Source organism: Stegostoma tigrinum, chromosome 9 (assembly GCF_030684315.1).
Source record: "Stegostoma tigrinum isolate sSteTig4 chromosome 9, sSteTig4.hap1, whole genome shotgun sequence".
Taxonomy (NCBI): Eukaryota; Metazoa; Chordata; class Chondrichthyes; order Orectolobiformes; family Stegostomatidae; genus Stegostoma; species Stegostoma tigrinum.
The window spans coordinates 47,326,555-47,354,223 of NC_081362.1; the positions used below are offsets into that span (position 1 = coordinate 47,326,555).

The 27,669-nt window shown below is 40.0% G+C and overlaps 1 protein-coding gene across 1 annotated transcript in view; it reads right to left on the reverse strand.

Annotated features, from left to right (window-relative positions):
- LOC125455104 (echinoderm microtubule-associated protein-like 6) overlaps nt 1-27,669 on the reverse strand; it is a 428,800-nt gene that overhangs the window by 62,033 nt on the left and 339,098 nt on the right. Inside the window, exons 30-34 of the mRNA XM_048536679.2 lie at nt 27,414-27,512; nt 14,860-15,033; nt 12,712-12,920; nt 8,257-8,414; nt 4,218-4,332 (exon numbers count right to left, since the gene is read on the reverse strand). Coding sequence (XP_048392636.1) covers nt 4,218-4,332; nt 8,257-8,414; nt 12,712-12,920; nt 14,860-15,033; nt 27,414-27,512 — 755 coding nt within the window. The remainder of the gene's footprint in view (nt 1-4,217; nt 4,333-8,256; nt 8,415-12,711; nt 12,921-14,859; nt 15,034-27,413; nt 27,513-27,669) is intronic.

Here is a 27,669-nt window from a genome sequence, read left to right on the forward strand (position 1 = left end):
TAGTTCCTATCAAAGGGGCGGGAAAATGGAAAACCTTATGTAATTGAGGTGAGATGAATTAATGAGGTATCAATGCATTCTAATACATGCAAACAGCCCTCTCACTGCTCACTAGTGAGAATCTTGTCTTGCTATTCAATACTTCATTGAAAAATTGGCTGTTTTGCTGTTAACGATGAAAAGTTCCTCAACTAATGATCCACATGATTTTTCCAACTTTCTCCCCAATGCCCATGTTGCTCAGTGCCTGGGAGGTCTGCACCTAAAGTATATAATACTTTGGGAACATCCAGAAAGAATAGTGCTTCTGGTGCCTGAGATTGTATTTTCAAATGATGTAAGAAATCTGCTGCCTCCTACAAGAGGCCCTGCGATTGTTGGACCAGTAGCCATTCATTATGAAATGGAAGTGACCATCATCCATTACTTCTTGGCTTCAGAATTTTTCTGTGTATTGCCAGAAATAATTCCAGGATCCCCAAGTTAGCTAGATAAATTCAAATGGTGTGCAAAGATTAATGCAGGGAGGTGCCAGATTCCCAGGGAACTTTCGTAATACTTTCATCCTTCGGCAGCCCTGACCTACCAGGCAATCCAAAATTTGACTGCTAGGAGACAAGGATGCACAAAAAAGGATATCATCTTCAAAGCTGGATGCGGAACCTAAACTAAAAGGCAGCACAGCAGCAGCCAGATGACAACTAGATGCATCAACAAACAAGCAAACAACAGACATTGTCATGACAGTGGATCAGAACCTTGAAGTGCTACAGATAATTTGAATTTTTAACTCCACCATGTGTCCTTACACTAAGGACTATTTCAGACAAAAATGACTGCCGATGCAGATTCAGTGCTGTCTGTCAGGGGAAGATGATTTCAACCAACTGCAAAGCCAAGCATCCCAAAATCAACTGTTTCACTCTTCACAAGTGCAGAGAAACTGATCCATAAATCTTTTAATATTTTGTTTGGACTTTTTATTCCCAAAATGCATCTTATGTTATTAATTTCTGTTGTGTTTAATAACTAGTAAATTCACTCCTTTGTTAACTCAAGAAAGCCTGGTTAAATTAGTTTCCTTTTTAAACATTAACTAATTTAGTATGAGAGAAAGGCATTCATTATGGAGGGATCCTTTTTAAAATTAATCTTCTTACAACCAACTGAAGGAACAGGCGAATAAAGAAGAGGAGACAGTTCACCTGTCCTCCCCATGGCCTTAACTATTTGCAGTACCTGTCGAGAGAACCTCATCCAAGTTCTGATTGTGATAAAATGTTTCAAATGCCTGGACAAATATGGAAAAGTCATTTATATTTTCCATGAGGGTCTCCATAGTGGTCCAGAAGGCCTTCTGCTTCCACTGTGCGATGGTTGGGACTGGTTGCATGGGCATGAGTTGCATGAAGAATCTAAGCACAAATTGTTTAAGAACTAATCCATGAAGGCAAACACAATTCCCACTCCAACAGAGCATCAGCTAAAAGGGTGAATTCTAATTCAGCAATCAATGACGAGTGCAGAAAAGTGGTGATACTTACCATGTGATTATAAGAAACAAGTGAAACAACTGAATCAAAAATTTCAAGTTAAAAGGTAGTCTAACATGACTGTGAAACCATTGCTGACTGTTGTAAAAACCCATATGGTTCACTAATGTCCCTTAAAGAAGGAAATGTGCCATCCTTACCCAGCGTAATCTACATGCAACTCCAGACTCACAGCAGTCTGATTGGCTCTTAACTGCTCTATGAAATTACTGAACAAACCATTCCCTTCAAAGACAAATAGGGATGGGCATAAATGCTGGATCACACTCATGTCCCATGAAACAATAAAGAAAACAAAAACTTAGCAGTATAACAATTTTTCAGGATCCTCTTACAGCTGGAAGGTTCAGTTAGACACTACCACTGGATCAATTTAGCAGTCACATCTAACTTGTCACCCACTCAGACCTCACTGACATTAAGGAATCCTATAACCAACCATCACCCAATGTACATGCCCCATTTGCCCCTGGCTGTATTTAATTGGTGGAGGGAGGTGGTTGCTGTACAGGGTCTGAGATGCTCTCCGCCCACCCCAGGGTAGGAGATGGTGACTGGAGAGGACCTATTGTCTACTCCCAGGCTCCTTCACGTCATGCTTCACCTCCTTCACTCTGCCATCTCACGACTCCTCGCACAAGCTTTTATTCTGTTCTAGCCCCAGCCTCCAACTCAGGTCCCCCAGTTCTTTGCAAGATGGCGCATGCTGTGCACAGAACACCGTGATGTCATCAGGGCATGTGCAGTAGCTTCCTGCAGTCTGTAATGTTAAGGCTAGGTGAGGTCACTGGCTGTGTTGGCACTTGCAAAGTAGCCATATTGCATTTCATATAATAACTCCATTGCTTCACAAAGATAAATAAACCTGGAAATTATTGGTCTTACAGGACTGATGTACATAAGATGAGTTTGATCAGTGTGCATCACTCACAAGTTTGACTAGGTTTTCCTTCTGGTTCACCATCAATTCATATCTTCCCATTCATCAACAACAACAGAAAAGAAAGTTCCTACTTGGTAACCAATGGAAATACGTGAAAGTGGGCAAAGTAATAATTTTTTATGTAACTTTATTAAACAAAGGAAGCTTAACAACATAATATTTTCTCATAGATCCATGAATATACCTTTGTGCAACTATAAAGGTTTATTATTTTTTTTAAAGTCTTCTATGTGGAGCAATTCCTGCAGCGTTAGTGGAGCTCTAGTGGTAGCCTGCATAAATTTAAGCTTTTGCAATTTAGATATTCCTGGTCCAGGATCTATGGCATTGGAGCCTGTGAAAGTGCCACAAAACAGTGCACCACATGCATCTATGGCAGATTCAGCCATGGGATGAGATGGCAGCATGTTAATTCATGACTAAAGAATGGGCAAAATGGTCACTGAGTGAACAGCAAAGGGTGGATAGATGGGAATATTAGGATGTGTTTGGGATGAGAACACAGGATAAGTGATGTGAGAAATTATTTGATGCAGTAGATTTGATAAGGTAGAGTGAGGAGGTGAGATCAAGGACACCACAGAATAGAACTGAATGTGTTAAGAATATACAAGGGCAGATTGGAGTCAGGTCTTGAAGTTAAGCCAGATTAGAATAGGGTGAAGTCTGGGGGTGGTGGAAACCTTGAGAGGTAAAGGTTTAGTTGGGTCGTGAAGTCAGGTCTAATTGTGGGCTGGGAGTTAGGAAGTCGGGGGTTAGTTGAGTGGCAAAATCAGTGTTGTTTTGTATTGACGGGAATAATAGAGTCGACTTAGGAGAGAATCAGTGGTCATATGGAGGTGTAGTTGTTGAGGTAGTTATATAGTTATTCTAGGATTTAGAATAGAATTTTTCTGACTAATATCTCCTAGGCAAACATGCAACTAAGTAAGTCAGAAGTCTCTGACTTTAACTCTTTGTCCCTTGGAGCAGGACAACTGCCACTGGAAACTCAAATTGCTCAGGAAAATCCTACTGTGTCAGGATTTCCCTGGGTTCCCTGCACACATCTTGGGTTGTACATTTGGTCTCTAACTATCCAGAGAAATGAAGATCTGGGTCATTGTTAAATTGATGACAGCTGTAATACTCTATGTCCTGAATGTCCGATGAGACATTTCCCTCTCTTGATTAAAATTTTTAATTCCAATTTAATTCCATTTTCATATTAGTGTCCTTTCCTTTAGTCCAGAAGGTTCAAATGCCAAACCTTCTCTAGCACCACAGACATAGCACTCTACTCCAATTTTTTTCAATAACTTTTCACCAATTTAATAGATTTCAAAATAACACTTCCATTAATTGGCAATCCTTCCCAGATCAGTTTTACAATAACTTAATGCTGCAATTTCATGGAATGTGGAATTGAAACATTAAATTTTTGCATTGTAAACTGAGATGAAACAGAATCTATTTATTTCTAACCTATTCTTAACCCTTTGCCCTGTGAATTTTAGTTTTATTTTTGTCTTGTCAAAATATTATCATTAAATGGAAGGCAATAATTTATGATATCACAATGAAATTTGTTTACGCAAGGTAGTTCAAACTATGTCAACAGAATACAAATTTCAATTCCCCACAGATTCTTAATAGCTTTTTTTTGGATGAATGAACTACAATTTCAAATATCATTGCAATGAACTTCAACTAAGATGCTTTTTAAATTTGGATGTTCTGACCTTTCCTCGACAGACAGAACGCACACAGTCGACAAGTTGTCCTGTCTCCAGCTGAAATGGTCGACACCGCTTCATTTCCTGATCCCATAGTTTTACTGCACCTCCCTCTTTTGTCCTTTTGAAATTAAGAGCACATCAATCAGTTTTATAGTAAATTGCAAATAATTTGATTACTTTATTTTTTCCAGGGTAGACTAATAATTGCATTAACAAAATCACATATAAAACTTTGAAACTGATGATATTTATGGTGGTTAATGTGCACTTCACAAATTTATATTCAAGAAAATAGATTTTATGTTTTCCAGAATTAGTGATACCAATAATAACGTATATGTGATCTATGTTCCTGGATCAATTGTTTTCATTCATTTTCTGTTGTACATTATTTATTAATTACAGTACTTCATTAATTTACAGTTAATACTCTTTACATTATGTTAGGAGCTTCATTGAATTATGTCATTCACTTTAATAATAAAACAATTTAACAAGCATGCGAAGGGAAGTTGTTAAACCTGACCACAATAATAATAATAATAGCAGTAATCCACATTTTGCATGAATTGATATTTCAATTTTAATACTGGTTATTATAGGGCTCATTTTCATAAGTTCATCTGATAGCAGGGGCTTCAATTGGACATGTGACATGTGTTTTAGAAATTCTGCCATGGATGACCCTACATCTAATGCATAATGCACTACAATCTACACCACATATAATTATTAGCTTTTCTAAGGCAGTATTATTGAGCAGCATGAGCCTTACTATACATTTACAAATATGTTAACGATTCTGAATTTTTTGTTTCTCACATTGTTATTGAAGCATGTGATATAAATTAACGTGTCAGCTTTAGCTGGCTAGGTATGGAAAAGTAAGTTTCTTACTGGAGTTTTCAATGCAGATTATAAAGCTTAATTTTTTTTTCCTGAGTCTTATAATTTTCACATGGTGATGTAAGAAATGGGATATATATGCACCATTGATGCTATATTCATTTGCTGATTGTTTCACTTATGAAGTATCTGGCGATCAAGAATGGCAAGGAAGCAAGGCATCCACAGTGGAAGCTCAAAGACTAGAGAACATGGGAGGTTATTTCCACATGAAAATTTATAAGTACAACAGCACAAGTACAGACACCTGGCTGAAGGACTGTGAAGTATTAAAAGAAACTAAAATAAAGGGAAAGGAGATTTATCAGCTGTAATAGTGGATAAATCTGCGGGCCAGGATAAAATATGGGTTTGGTAGGGAAAAGTTATGTTTGATTAAATTTTTTGAGAAGTAACCAGGAGTGTCAATGAGGGTAATGAATTTTATGTGGTCCATATGGACTTTAGCAAGGCTTTTGACAAGGTCACTAATGACAGCTCAATAAAGGAAAAGAGACATACTGGGTCCAAAATTAGCTAACAGACTGGAAGCAGAGGGTGATAGTAGAGGGATGTTTATGTGCTTGCTAGTCTCTTTCCAGAGGGATTGCACAGGGCTTATGCTGTGGCCCTTCCTGCTTATGGTGTAGATTAATGACTTGGAATTAAAAGCAAAAGGTATGATCAAGAAGTGCATGTCTGACACAAAATTGGTCAATGGTGAGGAGGATAGCCGTAAACTGGAGAATATTAATGGACTGTTCAGCAGGGCAAAGCAATGGCAAATAGAATTCAACCTGGAAAAATATGAGGTAGTACACTTGGAGACGGTAAGGGTTAACAAGGCAGGGGATTACACTCTGAAAGATAATACCCTGGCAAGTACTGAAGTTCAGAGATAGCATGGTGTGCATATCTACAGATCACTGAAGGTAGTACAGCAGGTGGATAAGGTGGATAAGATGGCATATGGGATACCTGTCTTTATTGGCTGAGGCTTAGAAACAAGATTAGGGAAGCTCTATTGGAACTGGGGTGGTTCATATGTGTAATGAACTCGTGGAGGAAAATGATAGATGCAGGTACACTTACAACATTTAAAAGGCATTTGAATAGGTACATGAATAGGAACGGTTTAGAGGGATAATCGGGCAAACACAGGCAAGTGGGACTAGTTTAGTTGGGAAACTTGGTCGCATGGATGAATAGGGCCAAAGCATCTGTTTCTGTGCTATATGACCCTATGAACCGGTAAATGTATAAAACATGGTTCGGCTACAACTGGATTACCACTGGCAGTTCTAGCAACACATTACAGGAAGGATGTGATTACATGTGAATACAAGATTTATCAGGATATTGCCAAGGCTGATGGTTGAACTGTGAGAAAGATTGGACAGCCTGGCACTGTTTTTCTTGGAGCAGCGAAGTTTGAAAGGGGATCTGATTGAAGTGTACATGATTATAAAGGGTACAAGAAAGAGTCAATAGGAAGGCACTGTTTCCATTAATAAAGGGGTCAATAACCAGGGGGCATTGATTTCAGATAAGAGATAGAAAGCTAAATGGGGAGTTGAGAAACGTTTCCAACCAGAGACTGGTGGGAATCTGAAACTCACTACCTGAAATGGTGGTCAGGTTGCCAAAGTCTCCAGGGCTACAGGCCAGGAGCTGGAAAGTTTAATTAGTGCAGTCAGATTTATTGACTGCAGTGGACACAATGGGTCAAATTGCCTCCTTCTGGTTTGTAACTTCTATGAGTCTATGAGGTAAATGTTTGCAGTGTGATTAGAGCACGCATCACCCACTTGTACAATGAACAAAATTGCCCAACGAGCAGGATCTTTGAGGAAACACTAACTGCTGCTTCAAAAATGATGAGAAAACATTTTTTAAAGAGGTCTGGAAGAATAGCAATGTTTGCATTTATGCCAGCTCTCCAGGCCTGCATTTACTGTCCAAAACATTTGGGCTTTTCAGAAGAAATTTAATTTTGGTGCTCCACTTCATAAAAAATAAATGCCATCACTCCAGGTCAACAAACTAAACTAAAATTAATGAACTGGTGGATAAAGTTACATTAAGTTTGAAAATCCACATGATTTAATATATTATTAAAATAAAAAGGAATGCAGGAGAGAGGTAGAAAATGTCAAGAAATCTCAGGCTTGAGAGCCATAGGTGGTAATCAAGTTCTAATTGAATTAACTTTAAAAAACATTTTTAAATTAGTTTATGAACATGTTTGGGGAAAACATTTGACAAAGGAAAAATCAGGGTACTTGAACAACTCTTAAAAATATGATAATTCATTTGTAGGGAATGGTAGATTTTTTTTGGGACATGAGTTCGAAAAGAATTTACAGCATACCTTCCCCTTTTGGAATTTGAAATTAAAATGGCAAGGATTAAAAACGAATAGCTTCTAGAAATATGTTTGGAGATGTGATAGACTGATCACAAACACTAAAAGATTGCAAGTAACCTGACACCAACAGCTATCAAAACTGAACAATTATATAATATAATCAGACATTAAATGTATGAGCTCTTAAGTGCTGCTGGATACAAGTACCCAACACTGATATAGTGTACACTTCTAAACACTGATGTTCCAGTTGGAGATCATTCTTGCCTTCCAGAAAACAGAATGGCACTTCAACTGATAAATGCTTTTAGGCACCAGTGCAATGAAAAATGAATCAGGGCACTAGGGATATTATTTTAGGATTAAAAGTGGCTATATTGAGCTACTTAACATCATTAGAATGGAAGACTGGGGGAGAAATTGATGGTTGGGAGTGGGGTGAACCTTGTGTCTACTTCTAGTTCTAGCAGCTCCACATTCAGTTAAGTAGGTGCACCTTCCTAATGGTTAGCACTATATTGTATTGTGCAAGCAAAATGTCTTTGAGATTCAGAAAATAAAATCGAATAGATACACTACTGGTACACACAGAAGATTAATTTTTATAGGTCTTGCAAACAAATATTATGAATCATAGATTGCAAACAGAATTATTGGAAAGAAAGTTAATCTACTGATAGAATTAAACACGTTTATGTTAAACATTAGAAGAGTTTTTAAGGTAATCTGTATTCATTAGGTTAAATATATTGTAGAAAAACCAATGACAAATCTAAAAATGAATCTTACGGTCTTTCTTTGCCTCCAGTAACTATCAAGCCATCTCTTAATGTTGTGTACATTGTAAAAACAGGTCCCATATGGGCTTTTGCTACTACTCGGATTAAAATGTGATCCTTCCAGACATATACATCTCCGCTTATGGCACCAGTGAAAGTAAGATTGTTCTATAAATAGGAGGTATAATTTAGATAGTAAATAAAGTAAACTCTTTTATAACGCATTCATAAATATTTTTAATTCAATCAGATGCAAATACTGTAGCTTGACAATTTTTCTTGAGCTCTATCAATGGAAAAATGTGCATCTGCCATGGAACACATATCTCATCAGCTGCTTAATTGTTATTTTTGTCTGAAATCATTAAATAAGTAATCATTCTCTTGGGGTGTTGCAAACAGGAATACCCTGTAGCATGAAATTCAGAAAAGTGGTGCTGCTGGAGACAAACTGAGGCTGAGTTGGATGTGCTGCTCCAATAGCTACTTCTAGCATAGCATCCCATTCTAGGAAGGGTGCTTGGACGTGTATCCCATGCTTGCACCAGAAACCTCTGAACTAGAGCTGTCATGACACCAAAAAGCCCTACTGGCAGATTTGATGGTCTGTTTGCAGACTTGGGCCACGTAGATCGATACCACACATTTGCTTGTCATTCACTAAATAATACAGGTCCAGAATCATCAGCGATTTGGAAATTGGATCATTTACAGGACGAGACATTCAAATTACAGGGAAGGCTGTACAGAATTACCCTTGCTCCTGTAAAGTAACTATAAATACTGTAGAATGTTTTTGGCAGGAAATGTTAGCTCAACATTGCAGGGATGGCAAAGGATTTGTTATCTGCCCACACAAAGCTTCAACACTTAAAGAGGTGCAGTTGCATCTCTTTGGGTCGGTGGCATAATAGAGAGATGCAGTCGAGGCTTCAAAGAGAACAACACTCTATGAGGTACTCTGAAAAGTTGAAATCAGACTCCTCCATGTTCCTTGACATTGATTTTGGCAGACCAGCCCATACAGCTAAGTGTGCATCCTTTTAGGCATTCTCCAGTATGCTGCAACCTCCAGTCCACTGGAGCAGAACTTGTTTGCGCTCCAATCTTATAATGAGCTGGCATATAACTATCTCTCATCCTTGGCCTGGCTGTAGCCAACCTGCGCATGATGATTTACTTGCGTGCAGATTACAACTCCATATTTGCCACTGAGGTGTGTGCAGTGCCCCTGTCAGAGTTGTGGTTATAAGTGTTAGATTCAGTGTTGAGGCCTTTTCATAAGTGCTGCGCTGTTGCTGTATTTCGTCCTTCTGTGAATGATGTGGTTGGAAGTGTAGTGATAGGAAATACAGCTAGGTGGATTTCATTGACTGTGAGACCCTTGACTGGGGCTGTTAACCTGGGCCAATCAGAGACCCCTGATTGACAGATATAAACAGGATATTCAGAAGGTCTCCTCAGTCGAGGGACTGGCTATGGGCTAGGTGGTCAGAGCCTATGTACTGTGTATATGTAAATAACGGGTGACTGGCAGGATACTGGCCTCTGTGCGGTTACTGCAGCAAAGCAAATTGGTTAACTGTTTCTCGCAGCTGGATAAATACCCAATCCTTTGCATAGATGCAATACTGGCAGGGAGGCTCTTCTTCAAGCTGGACATGAGTCACGATTACACAACACTGCCATTTGGGGTATCATCAGCCTGTGCCCTTTTCCGGTGGTGTATAAGGTCTACCCCAGGTGCTAATAACCGGGAAGTTTAATAAAGATCACTTGGAGAACTTCAACTTTGCATTTAAATGTCTCTTAGAAGGGAAAAATCTTCCAGGTGCCCCAAGTAACTTACTTGGGCTACAGAGTCAACACAACCAGGTTACATCTGGTTACAACCAGGTTACATCCATTTGAAAATAAAGTGAGGACAATCAAAGGTGCCCCAGCTCCCATGTCTTAGGTCTTTTCTTGTATTGTGAATTATTATGGGAAATTCCTACATAACCTGACCTCTAATTTGACACCCATAAACCTACTATTGAAAAAGGGTCAGCCTTGGAAATTGTTACATAGCCAAGAAGTAATTTTGTAGGGAAGTTAAAAAGCAGCTATCATCATCTAAGGTGTTGGCCCATTATGATCTCAAGCAAGAGATGATGCTGAAATCAATGCCTCCCTGTATGGTATTGGGGTAGTGTTGGCTCACTGTGGTTCATTGGAGAGGGACAGCTGATGGCATATGCTTCCAGGACTTTGGCTGATGCTGATCGCGCATGCGCCCAAATAGTGAAGGGAAGATTGGCAGTCATCTTTGGTGGGTGAAAGTTCCACCAATACTTTTGCGAATGGAAATTTGGCATAGTAATGGACCACAAAACCCGGCTTTGGCTACTTAAAGAAGATAAAACTGCGAAGCCTATGGCTTTTGATCAAATTCAGCGGTGGGCCCTTTTTCTCAATGTGTGCAATTACAAGTTGGCACACCATCCAGGAGACCAAGTGGCAAATGCAGATGCCTGAGATGCCTCCCACTGCCAGATACTCTACTGGTAGCACCTCCCCTACAAGAGTCAGTACTGGTTTTAAGCTTTCAGGATGCCCTTCCAGTCACTGTGGGCAATATCCGAATGTGGGCACAAAAAGATCCTGTCCTAGCAAAACTAAAACAGCTGGTGGTTGGGGGGGAAACAGAAGGGCCATTGCAGTCAGGATTGAAACTTTCCTGGGGCCTACAAGACCAGATCACTGCAGAGGATGGCATATTACTATGGGGAGCAAGAGTGACTATTTTGAACAACAGGATTTCTGGCTGAGAGATATGGGGAGGGGGTTCAGAAGGTCTCCTCAGTTGAGCAGCTGGTTTTGAGCTGACTGGTCAGAGCCCATGTACTGAGTAAGTATAAATAAAGGGTGACTTGGATTTGAGAAAGTATATAAGGCTTTCCTCAATGTCATCAGTGATTCCTGACATTACAGGCTCTGTTGCTTTCAGCCCTATGGTGCAAAGCACCTCCTGCTCTCTAGACCGTACAAGATGCAGGTGTCCTGTCTCCTACCAGCCTCTGTGCAATTATTGCAGGCAGCAGCAATTCTACAGTGTATGAAAACAGAAAATCAGAAAAGGGAAGGTTGGGATAAGGGAATGAGGAGTAGGGTGGATAGGAAAGCAAGGGATCCATTGCCATACCATCTGCAGTATGAGGTCAGATAGCGCAATTATGATGAGCTGGGATTTGAGAAAGGACATACGGCTTTCCTCAATGTCATTAGTGATTCCTGACATTACAGGCTCTGTTGTTTTCAGCCCTATGGTGCAAAGCACCTCCTGCTCTCTAGACCTGACAATATGCACGTGTCCTGTCCCCTAGCAGTTCTGTCCCCTTCCATTGTGCGTTACCTTGTTTTGCAAGAAAGGGAACAGAATATTCAGTGATTGTGTTGAACGATGTTAGGATAGTGTGAATGGCATAGCTCAACAGCAAGAAGTAGGTAAAAGGCCTCTGTGTGGGCCTTCAGACTTGAGACACCACCTTCCATCATTCATTGAATGAGAATTGCAACCTCTGGCCATTAATTGGCCACACGGTGGAAAATGACAATAAGCGCACAGTTTCCATCCCAATACGGTGATCCGTATTTCAGTTTGACACCAAGGTTCAGAAACATTTACTTCGGACGAGGGAGATTTTTTTGTGTACAAGCTGGAAGATTGGAAGATATATCAGATACCGAAGGTGTTTGATCAGGTACATTCTGACAGATTGTTTCCAGTGTGGGGAGACTCCAAAAAAATGACAGTGCAGACTCAGAATAAGGGGGGCAATCATTTAATGTTGAGATAAGAAGAAGTTGCTTCACTAAAAGGGTTGTGATTCTTTGCAATCTTCCATCTCAGAGGATTGTGCATGCTCTATAACTGAACGGAATTAAGGCTTGGATGGATAGATTTTAGTCTCTCAGGGAATCAAAGGACATGGAGAGTAAACTGGAGTTGAAGTTCTAGTTCAGCCACGGCATATTGAAAACCAGAGCAGGCTCGGTGGTTCTTACTGTGCTGTCTTCTATTTCCTGTGTTCTTGTGTATGAGGCAAAACTAGCAACTGGAGGATAAAATTATAATGTAATAAATTTAATTAAACATTTGTTATTATAAGTATGGGTATAGGGATAAATGAAGCAGGAAATAACATAAAAGAGGCAAATGAAAGTGAGGATAAAGGCAAGAAATGTATTTAGGCATAAGAATTTTAATATCACATAGATTGTTAACACTACTTATAAAAAACAATAAATTCCAGCTATGGAAAAGTAAATGCAACATATTCCTGCTTAAGTTTTATTGAAGAAGAGTCTTGGATTGGAAACATAATAATTATTAGTTTTTCAAACATATAATTCTAATCATTTCTTATAATATCAAATAATATTAATTATTTCATTATTAGTTATCTTATTAAACAATACTTACAGCACCAAAGGCAACAGATAGCATGGTTTGCATCCTTGCATCATTGACAGTTCCAATGGTGCCTTTTTTTGAAAGTAATGCTCCACCAGCTAAGGTCCAGAATTTTATATGTTTTATACCCACAGATACAAATTGGGTATCTGAATCTGGACGGAACTCGACCACAAAGATTCTCTCACTGTGGGCACATTTGCTGGTAACTCTGACACCTAAAACAAACAAGAATGGTGTTGTTGATTAAATCTGTTCCAGTTGAGAAATTCTGACTGATATAAAGTAGCTTATTTATGCATCTTTTTGTTCATAAAATCTGTACAGTGCACGAAGAGACCATTCGGCCTAACAGCACCGAACTTCTAAACAGCTTCTGACCCAGTCTGACCCCTCCATCCTATCCCCTTAACTCCGCATTTAGCTGCCTAATCCGCCTAGCCTGCACATATTTGGGCTGAGAGAGGAAACCGGAGCACCTGGTGGAAACCCACGCAGACACACAGAGAATGTGTAAACTCCACACAGACTGTTTCCCAAGGCTGGAATCAAACCCAGAACCTTGGTGCTGTAAGGCAGCAGTGCTAACCACTGCACCAACATGCCACCCTCAAGGGCTTACAACATGACAAAAGAAATTTGGACTCAAAACAATTTTTCCTTACCAGTTTCATCCAACTGAAGAAATAATCCAGTGTAAATTAGTTACCTGATTGCATTTCTTTATCACCACTTTGCCTGATTTTCAAAAATAAATCTAAAGTTGCAGAATCTTGCTTTCTAGTGAACAGTTGTGAATCATCAATAAGGACATAAAAGTTGAATTTCTGAAGGTATATGGGGTCACTGCAAATTAATGTTCAATGACCAAGCATTCACCAGCCACTTGTTAGGACTGATATCAAGTTTTTGGAGAAGGTCTGGAGTTGAGGGCCAAAGCATGGCTTACATGGAGGTTTCATTCCATCAATTACTTCGAAGACACTCTAGGTTTCTCCCACGTCCCACGGCATGAATGCATCCTTCCTATTACAGATGGTGCTGGTGGGAAGTGACCTAGTTGGATTCTGGGAGAAGTCAACTCAGTCATCACGTCTGAGACAAGGATCGTGGACGTAAGCTTGGCTGCTCAAGAACTAGGTGTGTAGAATAGTCTTTGGAGAGGGATAAGGTACTTTGTAGTTATGAAGGATGGGCCCGGCCTCATTGTCGCAGAACGCTCCAGATAGTTGGACTGCTCTGTATCACCCTACCCCTGTGGAAAACTTTGTAAAGGAAAACAGCATTGACTACAAGTCCAGCAGGCAGTAGTTGTGGGTATATTTAAGGAGGGTAATGATGACAGAGTTGAAACAGAAGTTGACTCTACCATGTTAAGTGTTTACAATTTCAGCCAGCAAGGGGATGGAAAGGGATTTTAGCTGTTCGGTCATCACTTTGGTGGAAATGGAAAGAAATTGCATCTAATGAAGCAGATATTCAGAAAACATGTAGGGGAGGTAAGTGAGAAGCTAGAGAAAGACTTGAGTTCAGGATTTGAGCATGGGAGAACTAAGGCCATTTAGCTTATTGGTTAGGGGAAAGGGTGAAATAATAGATAGTTTTCATTTTTTGTGACAAGATGTTCTTAAGCTCCTCGCACTTATTCTTAAAGATGAGGGTAAAGTAGTTGGGAGAAGAATTTAAGTAGATGGCAGATACTGGAAAGAAAATGACAAAGCATTGTTTCTAAGAGTCCAGGATGATTCTAGAGCTGTAAAGGCTCAATAGGATTTTATGGGGTCTACCCAGATCTAACTTGGATGGCTGAACAACAGCTACATTCAATTTTGTGCCAATTAGACTTGATGGATATGCAACAAATTCTTATCAAAATCAGAAATTGAGGCAGAAAGTGAGAAAATAATAGAATAAAACAAAAAACCGAATGGTCTCTGTTCCATTGCTACTGATGGAAATATAAGACGAGATATTTTGTTAATCATTTTTTGCCTTCTGCTGTTGAGGTCAAGTAAAGCATTGATGCAAGTAGTGCAGAAGCTACACTTGCTTGCTTAACTACCATCAGTATAAATAAATGAATGTAGGTCAATGGCTTTGTAAAAGAGAATAAGTATAACTAATAACTTGTTAATTATAATAAACTTTAAACTTTACCTTCCTGCCACCTCCAAACAGTGATAGTGTGTTCAGGGTCAACACCCACTGATAACAGCAACTTGCCGGTGGCACTGAAGTTAACATAAGTGACACCTTTATTATGGGAACAACGGAGAATAGATAGCGTCTGCTTGGTTATGACATCCCACACATGAATGGATGGAGTTGTCCCTAGTATTTTGAGAAATATTGCACACATCAAAATGGAAGTACAGACATAACAAGACAAAAATATTTAAAACATGAAGGAGATTTTCTTTCAGTAGCTTGTATAAATATTTTGCTTAATTATTTGAATCTTCTCAGAAAAAGATCCATTCACAGTCAACTAATCTAGCTCAGGCAAGAAACATACAATAAAGGCTTATTATCCTAATGCTATCTATGAAGCACTGCAATGAACAGAGAACAAAATCATAGGTTGCACAACCACACGTATCTGCTTTAGAAGCAAATACATTGTGACAGTTTCATAATCATGAGGGAACCAATGAAGCTGCACAAATAAATATAGGATGGAATGGTGATGGAACAGTGAAAGAGCTAATAAACTTACCTGATGTATCTGCAATATCACCTGCATTGAGATAGCAAGTGCAAATGAGGAAATATTGATCCTAGATACATTACACCTCTGATCTTGAGGCATTATACAACAGAATCCGAGAAAAAATAACAATAACAAATTAAACAAGCAAAATGGACACAAGGTAAGATGTGCTTTTAAGAAAAGCAAAATTCTGATTTGAAGCTAACTTATCAGCATGACCTGGGTATTATTACTACTTATGAAACTTTATTATTCAAACTACCCTGTTAAATTAAGACCACAATTTAAATAATTGACACATAGTTCAAATGAAATTTACATTATGAAGTGATTGCACAGCACAGTAAGGAAATAGTTTCTAGTTTTAAACAATACATAACAGGACAAAGCACTAACACAATGAGAATGCTAACTCCATATTTGAAGTGCCATAAAAATAAATTACAACATCATTTGTATCTCCTTTCATTCACCTAAATAAATTAAATAATTGCATGAACAATTTAACACTGTCTTGCAAGTATGTTAGTATGCTTAATTATGTAATACAGCTAAAGGGAGGGCATTTACGTTAAGTATACTGAACATTTTAAGAGTTCAACAGGAGTTAAGGAGTCAAATTTAAGGGTAGGAAGCAGTGGTATTTCACGCAAGTATTCAGATAGCTTCTTTGGATATTTTGCATAAATAGTCACGGTGAGGGGTGAAAGCAGGTAGGTAGTCTCCTAGCATCATTTGAGGGTTGGACACGAACTAAGAATGGGACACCTAGATTTCTCCTTTACAACCTTGTCTCTTTGTCAGAACGTTACGTTAGAACATTCTATGCATTATGACAATGATTGCATTGAGAAATTAATTATTTCTACAGCTTCTCCGCTTTTGTGATAACAGCTACATTGCTCTATGCCTGACTGCCTGTCTTCTTTGTATCTTTCTTTCTGTTTGTCTGTTATGGTTCAGGCCCCATTTTAGAAATTTCAGCACATACTCTAAAACAACACGTCAATGCAGTATTGACAGGGAGGTTCCACATTTTGCCTTTAAGAGCTGAGTTGTTTAAAGATCTTGATATGCTAATGAGTCAAGTTCCAGAATGTAATAACACGACCAACTGCTATATGCAGTCTAGCAAAAACATAGTTTTCTGCAGAGAAAGTTATAGCCCAAAGTCGTCATGAGATGTTCAAATACCCCCCACTGAATCCTCACGCTTCTAAACCTGTATTCTTATCAATAACATAGGAAATATATAGTGACCAGTGCTGGGTATGTTTCTTAAAAACAAAGGGGTAACACAAGTTTGAATATCACAAGAGATGGCCTCAGATAGGTCTTGACGCAATGAAGCAGTTATACCTACGCTCTAAAAACACATGACAGAACTAAAAAAAACAGAAACACCACTGCCGATTCCTTGCAGCAGTGAGATAGTAAGTTTACAGTCATAATAGCACAATAAATTCCTATTTTCAAAAGCAAGAAACATCAGAAAGATGACTAACAAAGGCCACACCCATCATGTACAAGTTTAGTCTCTTTAAGCAAACATTGGAGCTCTCCTTTTTAGATTGAAAAGCAAGGTAAGCAAGCAGTGAAAATAAGGCAGTCATTGGAAACATTTCTGGCCAATCTCAAGTGGATGATATGGATCTTGCTAAGCTATGAGAAATGGTGGAAAATCAGCCTTATGTAAAAATAAACTTTAGAATTCCATTCCAACAACTATAAGAATCAATTGATCAATTTGTCAGTAGGTACTGTGACAGGGGCAAAGACTGATATTTCAGATGTTGAACCCTGTGAGTAGGTTACACAGTTTGCTGTACTTTCAGCATCTATCAAATTTTCCAAAAACACCTCTTGGACAGAAAGGTCATGACACTGACATACTGCTTACGGATGGCAGAAAATATGGAGCCATTATAGCCAAAACCAAATTCTGCAAGCATAGTGTAGTTACTAATGTAGGAAAAGTAGGCAAACCACATGGGAAGTCCAGTTTGTTGCACCCACCATGAAACTGTTATGCATTTCAAGATCTTTGATGGCCATCTGGATACTAGGCTACTTATGCAAGAAGGATATAACCACAGGCTACAAGAGGATGTAGCCAAACAAAAAAGCATTTTCAACATGTTGGTAGTTACAACTCGTGATCCACATAAATACAAGCACATACATGACATGAGCAGTCAGACTGACCAGGGTAAAGATGGAAACAGAAGGTGAACATGCGTTCCATACATCGAAGGTAACACTTGTGTAGACTTTATCAAACAGTTAGAAGCTTTTCCCACTATTACCCTCACATTCCCAAAGAAAATTAGCAAACACACATGCTAGATCAAAGTTGATAGGGGCGATAGTGCAAGCATCTTATCAGTTAGAGCCCTGACAGATATGTACGTGTATTATTGGAAGTTAACAATACAATCTACAAGAGCAAAAATTACTGTATACAAAGTAACTCATATCCTTGCATTGGTACAATCACAAATGTTGACACAAGTGGACCAGTAACAGCAAGATTATCAGCACGGATCCAATAAAATTTGACCACACATGACATCACTAAAATGTCAACTGCAGCAGAAGAGATCAAGAATCCTCACATTGAGTATAATTGTTGCAGGACTAATTCAGACAGATTCAATGCCATAGAAAACATTCAAAGTTGATGCTGAATTGTACAATGAGAAGAAGTAATTGTGTCAATCTCAGAAAGTGCAGCTCATGTACAAGAGAAGCTTAAGACTGAACTGGATAACATGGAACATAATGCCATGATCCATTGTATATATCAGTATACAGACTGGTGCTGTTCTATTATGTACATGCTGAGGAAGAATGGCACAATCATGGTATGTTTGGACCCAAAATCTGTAAACATTGTTCAAACAAAATTCCAGCATTAGAGGAGCTGAATCTCAAATTCGTAGGAGATAAAATTATTTTCCAAGACAGATGCCAAAGATGGACATTGCATGGTTCACTTGACAAAGGAATCTGGATAAATCCTCAGAATGTCATTTGGAAGATACTGCTATTGGACTACTTCTCAGTGTATTTGTCAGGATGTGTTGTAGCAGCATATAGATAGAAATATAGAAAATATTCCTGAATGTGAATGTATTGTCAAAGTTACTATGGTGATTGGCAAATCTAAAGAAAAATACTATCAAAATCTACACTCGTTAATGGAGTCAGTTCACCACAAAAGATTTGTTCACTGCTTGAGTTCAAAGGCCAGAAGTCAATTTAGGTCAAATCATTTTTTTGTTTGGTTTTATCTATTCAGCTTAGAGAATCCATTCTGAATCAGACAAAGTTGAAGGTATAAGACACATGCCTATTTCCAAATACAAAGAAGACCCGTAGAGCTGTCTCAGAGATTTTAAATATCCAGAACTATACATATCAATGTTTTTCAATAAAGTACAATCAAGAAAGGAACTCTTAAAAGTCATACCAAATATATGGCAGGTGGGCCACCACCAAGTGTTCAAATGACTCAAATAAGTCTCAAACATCAGCAGAAAACTGTATCCATAGTTCTATGACCCAAGGAAGAAGACAATCGAGGAAATCAATGCGTTTCAGAAAGATTAGATCAGATTGCCTACAGTGTGGAAACAGGCCCTTCGGCCCAACAAGTCCACACTGCTCCTTGGCCCATCCCCTAATAACCCACACACCCCTGAACCCGACGGGCGATTTAGCATGGTCGATCCACCTAGCCTGCACATCTTTGGACTGTGGGAGGAAACGGGAGAAAATGACACAGGGAGAATGTGCAAACTCCACACAGACAGTCGCCTCAGACTGGAATTGAACCCAGGTCCCTGGCACTGTGAGGCTGCAGAGCTAACCACTGAGCCACTGTGCATCATCCAATATGGCAAACTAATTGTATTTGGGTTCAAAGTTCTATAGCAAGCACCATTAGCACAACAGAACATGACACACTGGTGTTGCGTATTGCAAGATTCCATACATAGCTCTTTGGAAAGTAATTCACCGTAGAAATCAACTATAAAGAATTAGAAATGATTTGGTGCAAATCACTACAAGTACACCACCTAGACTACAATGAATTCTTGTAAAACTACAGTTATGACTTGAACATCTACTAAAAACGTGGTTTCAAAGCTCCTATATCTCTGGACATGGGCTTAATATCACCAGCGGAGGTGAAGCCAGGACAACATTGCCAGGCTATTATCTGTTCAGGCTCCCAACAAGTCATAACACTGAGCAACATTAAGGAGAGACAGGAGCTAACACAGGAGACTGTGCAGTCCTAGAACTGTGCACAAAACATACATAAAAAATAGTCTTGAACATTAAGGTATGGAAAACCATCAGGATAACAGTCAATCAACACACTAACAGCAAGTAAGATTCCAACACACCTACAAGTCAAGAACACCTCAGTGCAAAGTCTAAATCGCCAGAAGGTTATACCATCACAAGACACAGAAATATTGTCAAAACAAGTGTATATTATATAGACTCTTGAACAAGAACTCTTAACATTTTCAATTGTTAGTTCTTTGTAAGCAATTTCACAACTGCCATAAAATTTATATAGGGTGCATGTTATTTGTTCATAGAAGAATGGAATTGTATTATTGCTTTAAGGGCCGTGCTGTTTTAAGAACTAGGTATGTAAATTAACCAAATAACAATATGTATTCACATTACCAAATATCAAATACAGTCAAGCTAGAAGCAGGTGGCAAATGTGATTATACTTAACTGAAAGTTGTAATTTGAGCTGTTAAATAAATATGCATGACATTTTTAAGTGAACTAAATCCATGTTATTAATCTGTATTACTTGATATTTAACACAAGGAATTCAATCATTTTATATTTGTGGGATCTTGTGTGAAAAGTGGCTGTCATACTTTGCCACCTTAGAACAATATACTGCCAAAGTACTTTGTCGTGGATTTGTTAAAAAAAGGTTGTGTTTGAAAATTTGCTTGAATATTTTGAGGAGGTTACTAGGCCTCTTGATGAGGATAATGCATTAGATGTAGTTTACATGGACTTTAGCAAGGCTTTTGACAAGGTCTATCATGGCAGGCTGGTTAAGAGAATAACAGCCTAAGAGATCCAAAGCACACTGGCACATTGGATCCGAATTTGGCTGAGAGGTAGGAAGCAAAGGGTGACGGTAGAGGGATGTTTGTCTGCTGGAAGTCTGTTTCCCATGGAGTTCCAAATGGCTCAGTGCTGTTTATGATGTATATTAATGATTTGGATTTAAATGGAGGGGGTATGATCAAGAAATTCATGGATGACATGAAAATTTGTAGGCTGGGAAATAGGCTTCCACGGGTTCTGAGGAAGGGTCACCAGATCCGAAACATTAACTCTGTTTCCTCCTTCACAGATGCTGCCAGACCTGCTGAGCTTTTCTAGCTACTTTGTTTTTGTTCCATGGGATCTTATGTTCTTGACCAATCCGCTAGGATGGATTTTATTAAAAGCTTTGCTGAAGTCCATATGCATTTACCCTCACCAACAGTCCTGGATACCTCCTCAAAAGATTTGATCAAATTTGTCAAGCATGACATTCCCTTAATAAAAAGTGTGCACGCAGTAGGGTTGTTGTAATGGGTGACTTTAACTTTCCTAATATTGATTGGAACCTCCTTCGAGCAGAAGATTTGAATGGAGCTGTTTTTGTAAGGTGTGTTCAGGAGGGTTTCCTAACGCAGTACGTTGACAGGCCGACGAGGGGAGAGGCCATTCTAGACTTGGTGCTCGGAAACGAGCCGGGGCAGGTATCAGATCTTGTGGTGGGAGAGCATTTTGGTGATAGTGACCATAACTGCCTCACATTCTACATAGCTATGGAGAAGGAGAGGATTAGGCAGAATGGGAGGATATTTAATTGGGGAAGAGGAAACTATGATGCGATTAGACATGAGTTAGGAAGCATGGACTGGGAGCAGTTGTTCCATGGTAAGGGAACTATAGACATGTGGAGACAGTTTAAGGAACAGTTGTTGGGAGTGATGAGTAAATATGTCCCTCTGAGACAGGCAAGAAGGGGTAAGATTAAGGAACCTTGGATGACGAGAGCGGTGGAGCTTCTAGTGAAAAGGAAGAAGGTAGCTTACATAAGGTGGAGGAAGCTAGGGTCAAGTTCAGCTAGAGAGGATTACATGCAGGCAAGGAAGGAGCTCAAAAATGGTCTGAGGAGAGCCAGGAGGGGGCACGAGAAAGGCTTGGCAGAAGGAATCCGGGAAAACACAAAGGCATTTTACACTTACGTGAGGAATAAGAGAATGGTCAAAGAAAGAGTAGGGCTGATCAGGGATGGCATAGGGAACTTGTGTGTGGAGCCTGAGGAGGTAGGGGAAGCCCTAAATGAGTTTTTTGCTTCTGTCTTTACGAAAGAAACGAACTTTGTAGTGAATGAAACCTTTGAAGAGCAGGTGTGCATGCTGGAATGGATAGAGATAGACGAAGCTGATGTGCTGAAAATTTTGTCAAACATTAAGATTGACAAGTCGCCAGGCCCGGATCAGATTTGTCCTCGGCTGCTTTGGGAAGCGAGAAATGCAATTGCTTCGCCACTTGCGAAGATCTTTGCATCCTCGCTCTCCACTGGAGTCGTACCTGAGGACTGGAGAAAGGCAAATGTAATTCCTCTCTTCAAGAAAGGAAATAGGGAAATCCCCGGCAATTATAGACCGGTAAGTCTCACGTCTGTCGTCTGCAAGGTGTTAGAAAGGATTCTGAGGGATAAGATCTATGACCATCTGGAAGAGCATGGCTTGATCAAATACAGTCAACACGGCTTTGTGAGGGGTAGGTCATGCCTTATAAACCTTATCGAGTTTTTTGACGATGTGACTAGAAAGGTTGATGAGGGTCGAGCTGTGGATGTGGTGTATATGGACTTCAGTAAGGCATTTGATAAGGTTCCCCATGGTAGGCTCATTCAGAAGGTCAGGAGGAATGGGATACAGGGGAACTTAGCTGCTTGGATACAGAATTGGCTGGCCAACAGAAGACAGCGAGTGGTAGTAGAAGGAAAATATTCTGCCTGGAAGTCAGTGGTGAGTGGAGTTCCACAGGGCTCTGTCCTTGGGCCTCTACTGTTTGTAATTTTTATTAATGACTTGGACGAGGGAATTGAAGGATGGGTCAGCAAGTTTGCAGACGACACAAAGGTCGGAGGTGTCGTTGACAGTGTAGAGGGCTGTTGTAGGCTGCAGCGGGACATTGACAGGATGCAGAGATGGGCTGAGAGGTGGCAGATGGAGTTCAACCTGGATAAATGCGAGGTGATGCATTTTGGAAGGTCGAATTTGAAAGCTGAGTACAGGATTAAGGATAGGATTCTTGGCAGCGTGGAGGAACAGAGGGATCTTGGTGTGCAGATACATAGATCCCTTAAAATGGCCACCCAGGTGGACAGGGTTGTTAAGAAAGCATATGGTGTTTTGACTTTCATTAACAGGGGGATTGAGTTTAAGAGTCGTGAGATCTTGTTGCAGCTCTATAAAACTTTGGTTAGACCACACTTGGAATACTGCGTCCAGTTCTGGGCGCCCTATTATAGGAAAGATGTGGATGCTTTGGAGAGGGTTCAGAGGAGGTTTACCAGGATGCTGCCTGGACTGGAGGGCTTATCTTATGAAGAGAGATTGACTGAGCTCGGTCTCTTTTCATTGGAGAAAAGGAGGAGGAGACGGGACCTAATTGAGGTATACAAGATAATGAGAGGCATAGATAGAGTTGATAGCCAGAGACTATTTCCCAGGGCAGAAATGGCTAGCACGAGGGGTCATAGTTTTAAGCTGGTTGGTGGAAAGTATAGAGGGGATGTCAGAGGCAGGTTCTTTACGCAGAGAGTTGTGAGAGCATGGAATGCGTTGCCAGCAGCAGTTGTGGAAGCAAGGTCATTGGGGTCATTTAAGAGACTGCTGGACATGTATATGGTCACAGAAATTTGAGGGTGCATACATGAGGATCAATGGTCGGCACAACATTGTGGGCTGAAGGGCCTGTTCTGTGCTGTGCTGTTCTATGTTCTATGTTCTAAATCTATGCCAACTATTCCTCAATTAATTCATGTCTCTCCAAGTCCTGATATATTGAGTCCCTCAGAATCCTTTCTAATAACTTCTCCACAATGAAACTAGGCTGACTGGCCTGTAATTTCCTAATCTGTCCCTTTCTTCCTTTTTAATTAATTATACAATGTGGGCTGTCCTTCAGCACCTCACCTGTGGTCAAAGAAAATTTGAACTTACTGCCCAGACACTGGACATTTCCTCCTTTGTCTTTCACTCAATAGCCTGGGATACATATCCTGGCCAGCACATATTTATTCCTTTTAAGAGATGGTAGGAACTGCAGATGCTGGAGAATCTGAGATAACAAGGTGCAGAGCTGGATGAACACAGCAAGCCAAGCAGCATCAGAGGAGTAGGAAGGCTGATGTTTTGGGCCTAGATCCTTCTTCAGAAATGGGGGACGGGAAGGGGGGTTATGAATTAAATAGGGAGAGAAGGGGAGGCGGATGGAAGATGGATAGAGGAGAAGATAGGTGGAGAGGAGACAGACAGGTCAAAGAGGTGGGGATGGAGCCAGTAAAGAGGAGTGTAGGTGGGGAGTTAGGGAAGGGATAGCTCAGTCCAGGGAGGACGGACAGGTCAAGGGGGCGGGATGAGTAGGTAGGAGATGGGGGTGGGGCTTGAGGTGGGAGGAGGGGATAGGAGGGTGGAAGGACAGGTTAGGGAGGTGGAGACAAGCTGGGCTGGTTTTGGGATACGGTAGTGGGAGGAGAGATTTTGAAGCTTGTGAAATCCATATTGCTGCAGGGTTCCCAAGCGAAATATGAGGTGCTATTCTTGCAACCTTCAGATGGCATCATTGTGGCACTGCTGGAGGCCCAGGATGGACATGTCGTCTGAGGAATAGGAGGGGTAGTTGAAATGGTTCACGACTGGGAGGTGCAGTTGTTTAATGCGAACCGAGCACAGGTGTTCTGCAAAGAGATCCCCAAGCCTCCTCTTGGTTTCCTTGATGTCGAGGAGGCCGCAACGGGAACAGCGGATACAGTATACCACATTAGCAGATATGCAGGTGAACACCTGCTTGATGTAGAAAGTCTTCTTGGGGCCTGGGATGGAGGTGAGGGGGGAGGTGTAGGGGCAGGTGTAGCACTTCCTGCAGTTGCAGGGAAAAGTGCTGGGTGTGGTGGAGCGGACAAGGGAGTCAGCACTTTTCCCTGCAACTCACTCTCCAATTACCCCTCACCTCCATCCAGGCCCCAAAAAGTCTTTCCACATCAGATGTTCACCTGCATATCTGCTAATGTGGTATACTATATCCGCTGTTCCCATTGTGGCCTCCTCTACATCGAGGAAACCAAGAGAAGGCTTGGGGATCTCTTTGCAGAACACCCGCGCTCGGTTCGCATTAAACAACTGTACCTCCCAGTCGCGAATCATTTCAACACCCACTCCTATTTCTCAGACGACATGTCCATCTGGGCCTCCAGCAATGCCACAATGATGCCATATGAAGGTTGCAAGAATAGTACCTTGTATTTCGCTTGGGAACCCTGCAGCCCAATGGTATCAATGTGAACCTCACAAACTTCAAAATCTCTCCTCGCTCGACTACATCCCAAAACCAGCTCAGCTTGTCCCTGCCTCCATAACCTGTCCTCCCTCCCACCTATCCCCTCCTCCAACTTCAAGCCCCACCTCCATCTCCTACCTACTAGCCTCTTCCTGCCTCCTTGACCTGTCCATCCTTCCTGGACTGGCCCGTCCCCTCCCTAACCCCCCACCTACACTCCTCTTTACTGGCTCCATTCCTGCCTCTTTGACCTGTCTTTCTCCTCTCCACCTATCTTCTCCTCTATCTATCTTCTAACCGCCTTCCCCTCTCTCTCCATTTATTTCATAACCCCCTCCCCCATAGAAGGGTCTAGGCCCAAAACATCACCATTTATTCCTTTTAAGGCCACTAAGCCACTAGACCCTCTTCTCCCTCTATGTCAATTTCTTTCAATATTTCATACTCCTCCCACACCCCGTGAAGTCTGTCACAGAATCATCTGTTTTCATTGTGGAGATGGAAACAAAGTTTTAATTGAGTGATGTTCCATGTGCAGAATCTTATAGGGCCTGACTAATGTGAGCTATTTCAAAATTAGTGATTAGGATTGATTGAGAAGTCCTATCTTGATGTTGGGAGCAACTCATTGCTTCCATTATGTAACTATTGGGCAATGAGGTGGGTTTCTCACTAGGCAGTAGTGACGTTGCCTATAGGGGGGATTACTGCATGTTAACTACCTTATGAACTGCATATTTTGCCTTATGAACATATACCTTTCAATCTCACCAAATTTGCTAAACAAACCAGATTCCAAGAATTCCGACATGGAAGTCGGTGCAGAAACCTGGTGACTTCAGTTTGCCACTGACTGTAAATAGCCTCCATTGTTGCTCAGAACAAAACAACATCTCAGGCACATCCAGCTTGTTTGGTACAATTGGCAAGATAGAAAGATGAATATAAATGAGGTGAGTTGGGCGGCCAGCAAAGCAATTAACAAACAATAATAATCTTTAATTAGCAACTCTTCACTGCAGAGTGAGGAACTTGCTTTACTGCTTGATAAAAGCATTAAAAAATGGAACAAGTTACTTCAATGTAGAGATAAGCCTGGCTGGACTTCTCGTTTGTTTCTGCCAAAAATCTTGTCACAGCTAATGTTGCTCAGACCTCTGTAACACTCAATCTGATATAACTGAAAAGATGTTGGGGGTAAAACTTGCCATTTATAGGGGTTCAGCAGCAAAGTGATTCAGCAATATATATATCCCATTATAAGGTTACTTTTAAATGAAGTCAATAGCAGAGAAAATCAGGCAGGTGAGTAATGGTGGCTGATTGGCTACTGTCCATTTTCTGTCCTGCTGTGGGCTGAATTTTACTCCTTCGACATCTTTATGAAAAATTAATTCAATCTACACCTTTCTTGTATTAATAGGTTTCCACACTACACTGTAGGAACTTCTGATTTCTTACTGATGAAAGCATTTTGAGTAGTTTTGACTGATTTATTTTGTTCATTTTCATATACGCATGAAACTCTTATCTGTTGCAACTTTAGGAATGTGACAATTTCAACAATTATGTGGATAAGTGACACCGAAATCTGCATGTACACATAAACAACATTTGAAATGTAATGGAAAAAAATCTGTTATTTTCATTTTGCTAGAAGTAAATTTCCTTTGGTGTTGCTCATAGTAAACAAAACTACGTACTACGTTATAAGCAATATACAGTGCAAATCACTGTAATATTTATTGCTCTAGATTTAACCTTTAAGGTTACGTAGTCTAAATATTCTTAAATAACCAGTGGTATGTTTATACAAAAGATAGTTAAAAAGCTATAAACATTCTATTTTTGGTATTTTGTATCCCTGGACAGATTCCGGTTTCTTTACACTTATACCTGAAGAATGACATTTGAGCAATAACAAGAAGTATTTGCTTTTCTTCAAACAAAATCTTAAAAGTCAAGCTTGGAATCCTTAAACACTATAGCCCTGAATTTCTTGGCAACTATTGTATCTCACCACAAATTTGGTGGAAATCCTGCAAGTAGAAATTTTGTTGCTTTTCTGGTGAAGTTACAGTGAGGGAACAGGCACAGACTTGAGTAAGTTCTGGCTGACTTCTTGATTTTTCTTTTATTCTTTCCTACTCTTTTAAACCTTGGTGTTAGCCTGCTCTGTATGTCTTCTTCCTTTATCTGGGTTTATGAATAATTACTGTAAATATACACAAAACATCAAATGCTCCAACATTAATGTTTGGATCATTAGAGTAGAATTGAATTTAGTTTAATTTTAAACAAATATATAAATACCAATCTATTATTAATTGAGCCAATTGACAATAAAATTTCTGTTTTGTGTTGAAATTGCAATTTGTCTTACCTATTTGTCCAGTTGCTACAACGTTTTTGTATTTTGGGTGTTGATTGACAGTTAAGCAGAGTATATCATCCGTATGCTCCACATAAAAACTTTGGAGACCTAATGAGAATCATTTAAACAGAACAGATGCAATACAAAAATACAAAATAAGATACTTATTTAATAGACCTGGACAGTATAATTTCTGTATTGTAAATTCACACTTATTTAATTTACAGACATGCTTTGATATTCAAACAGATTGACATATATTACA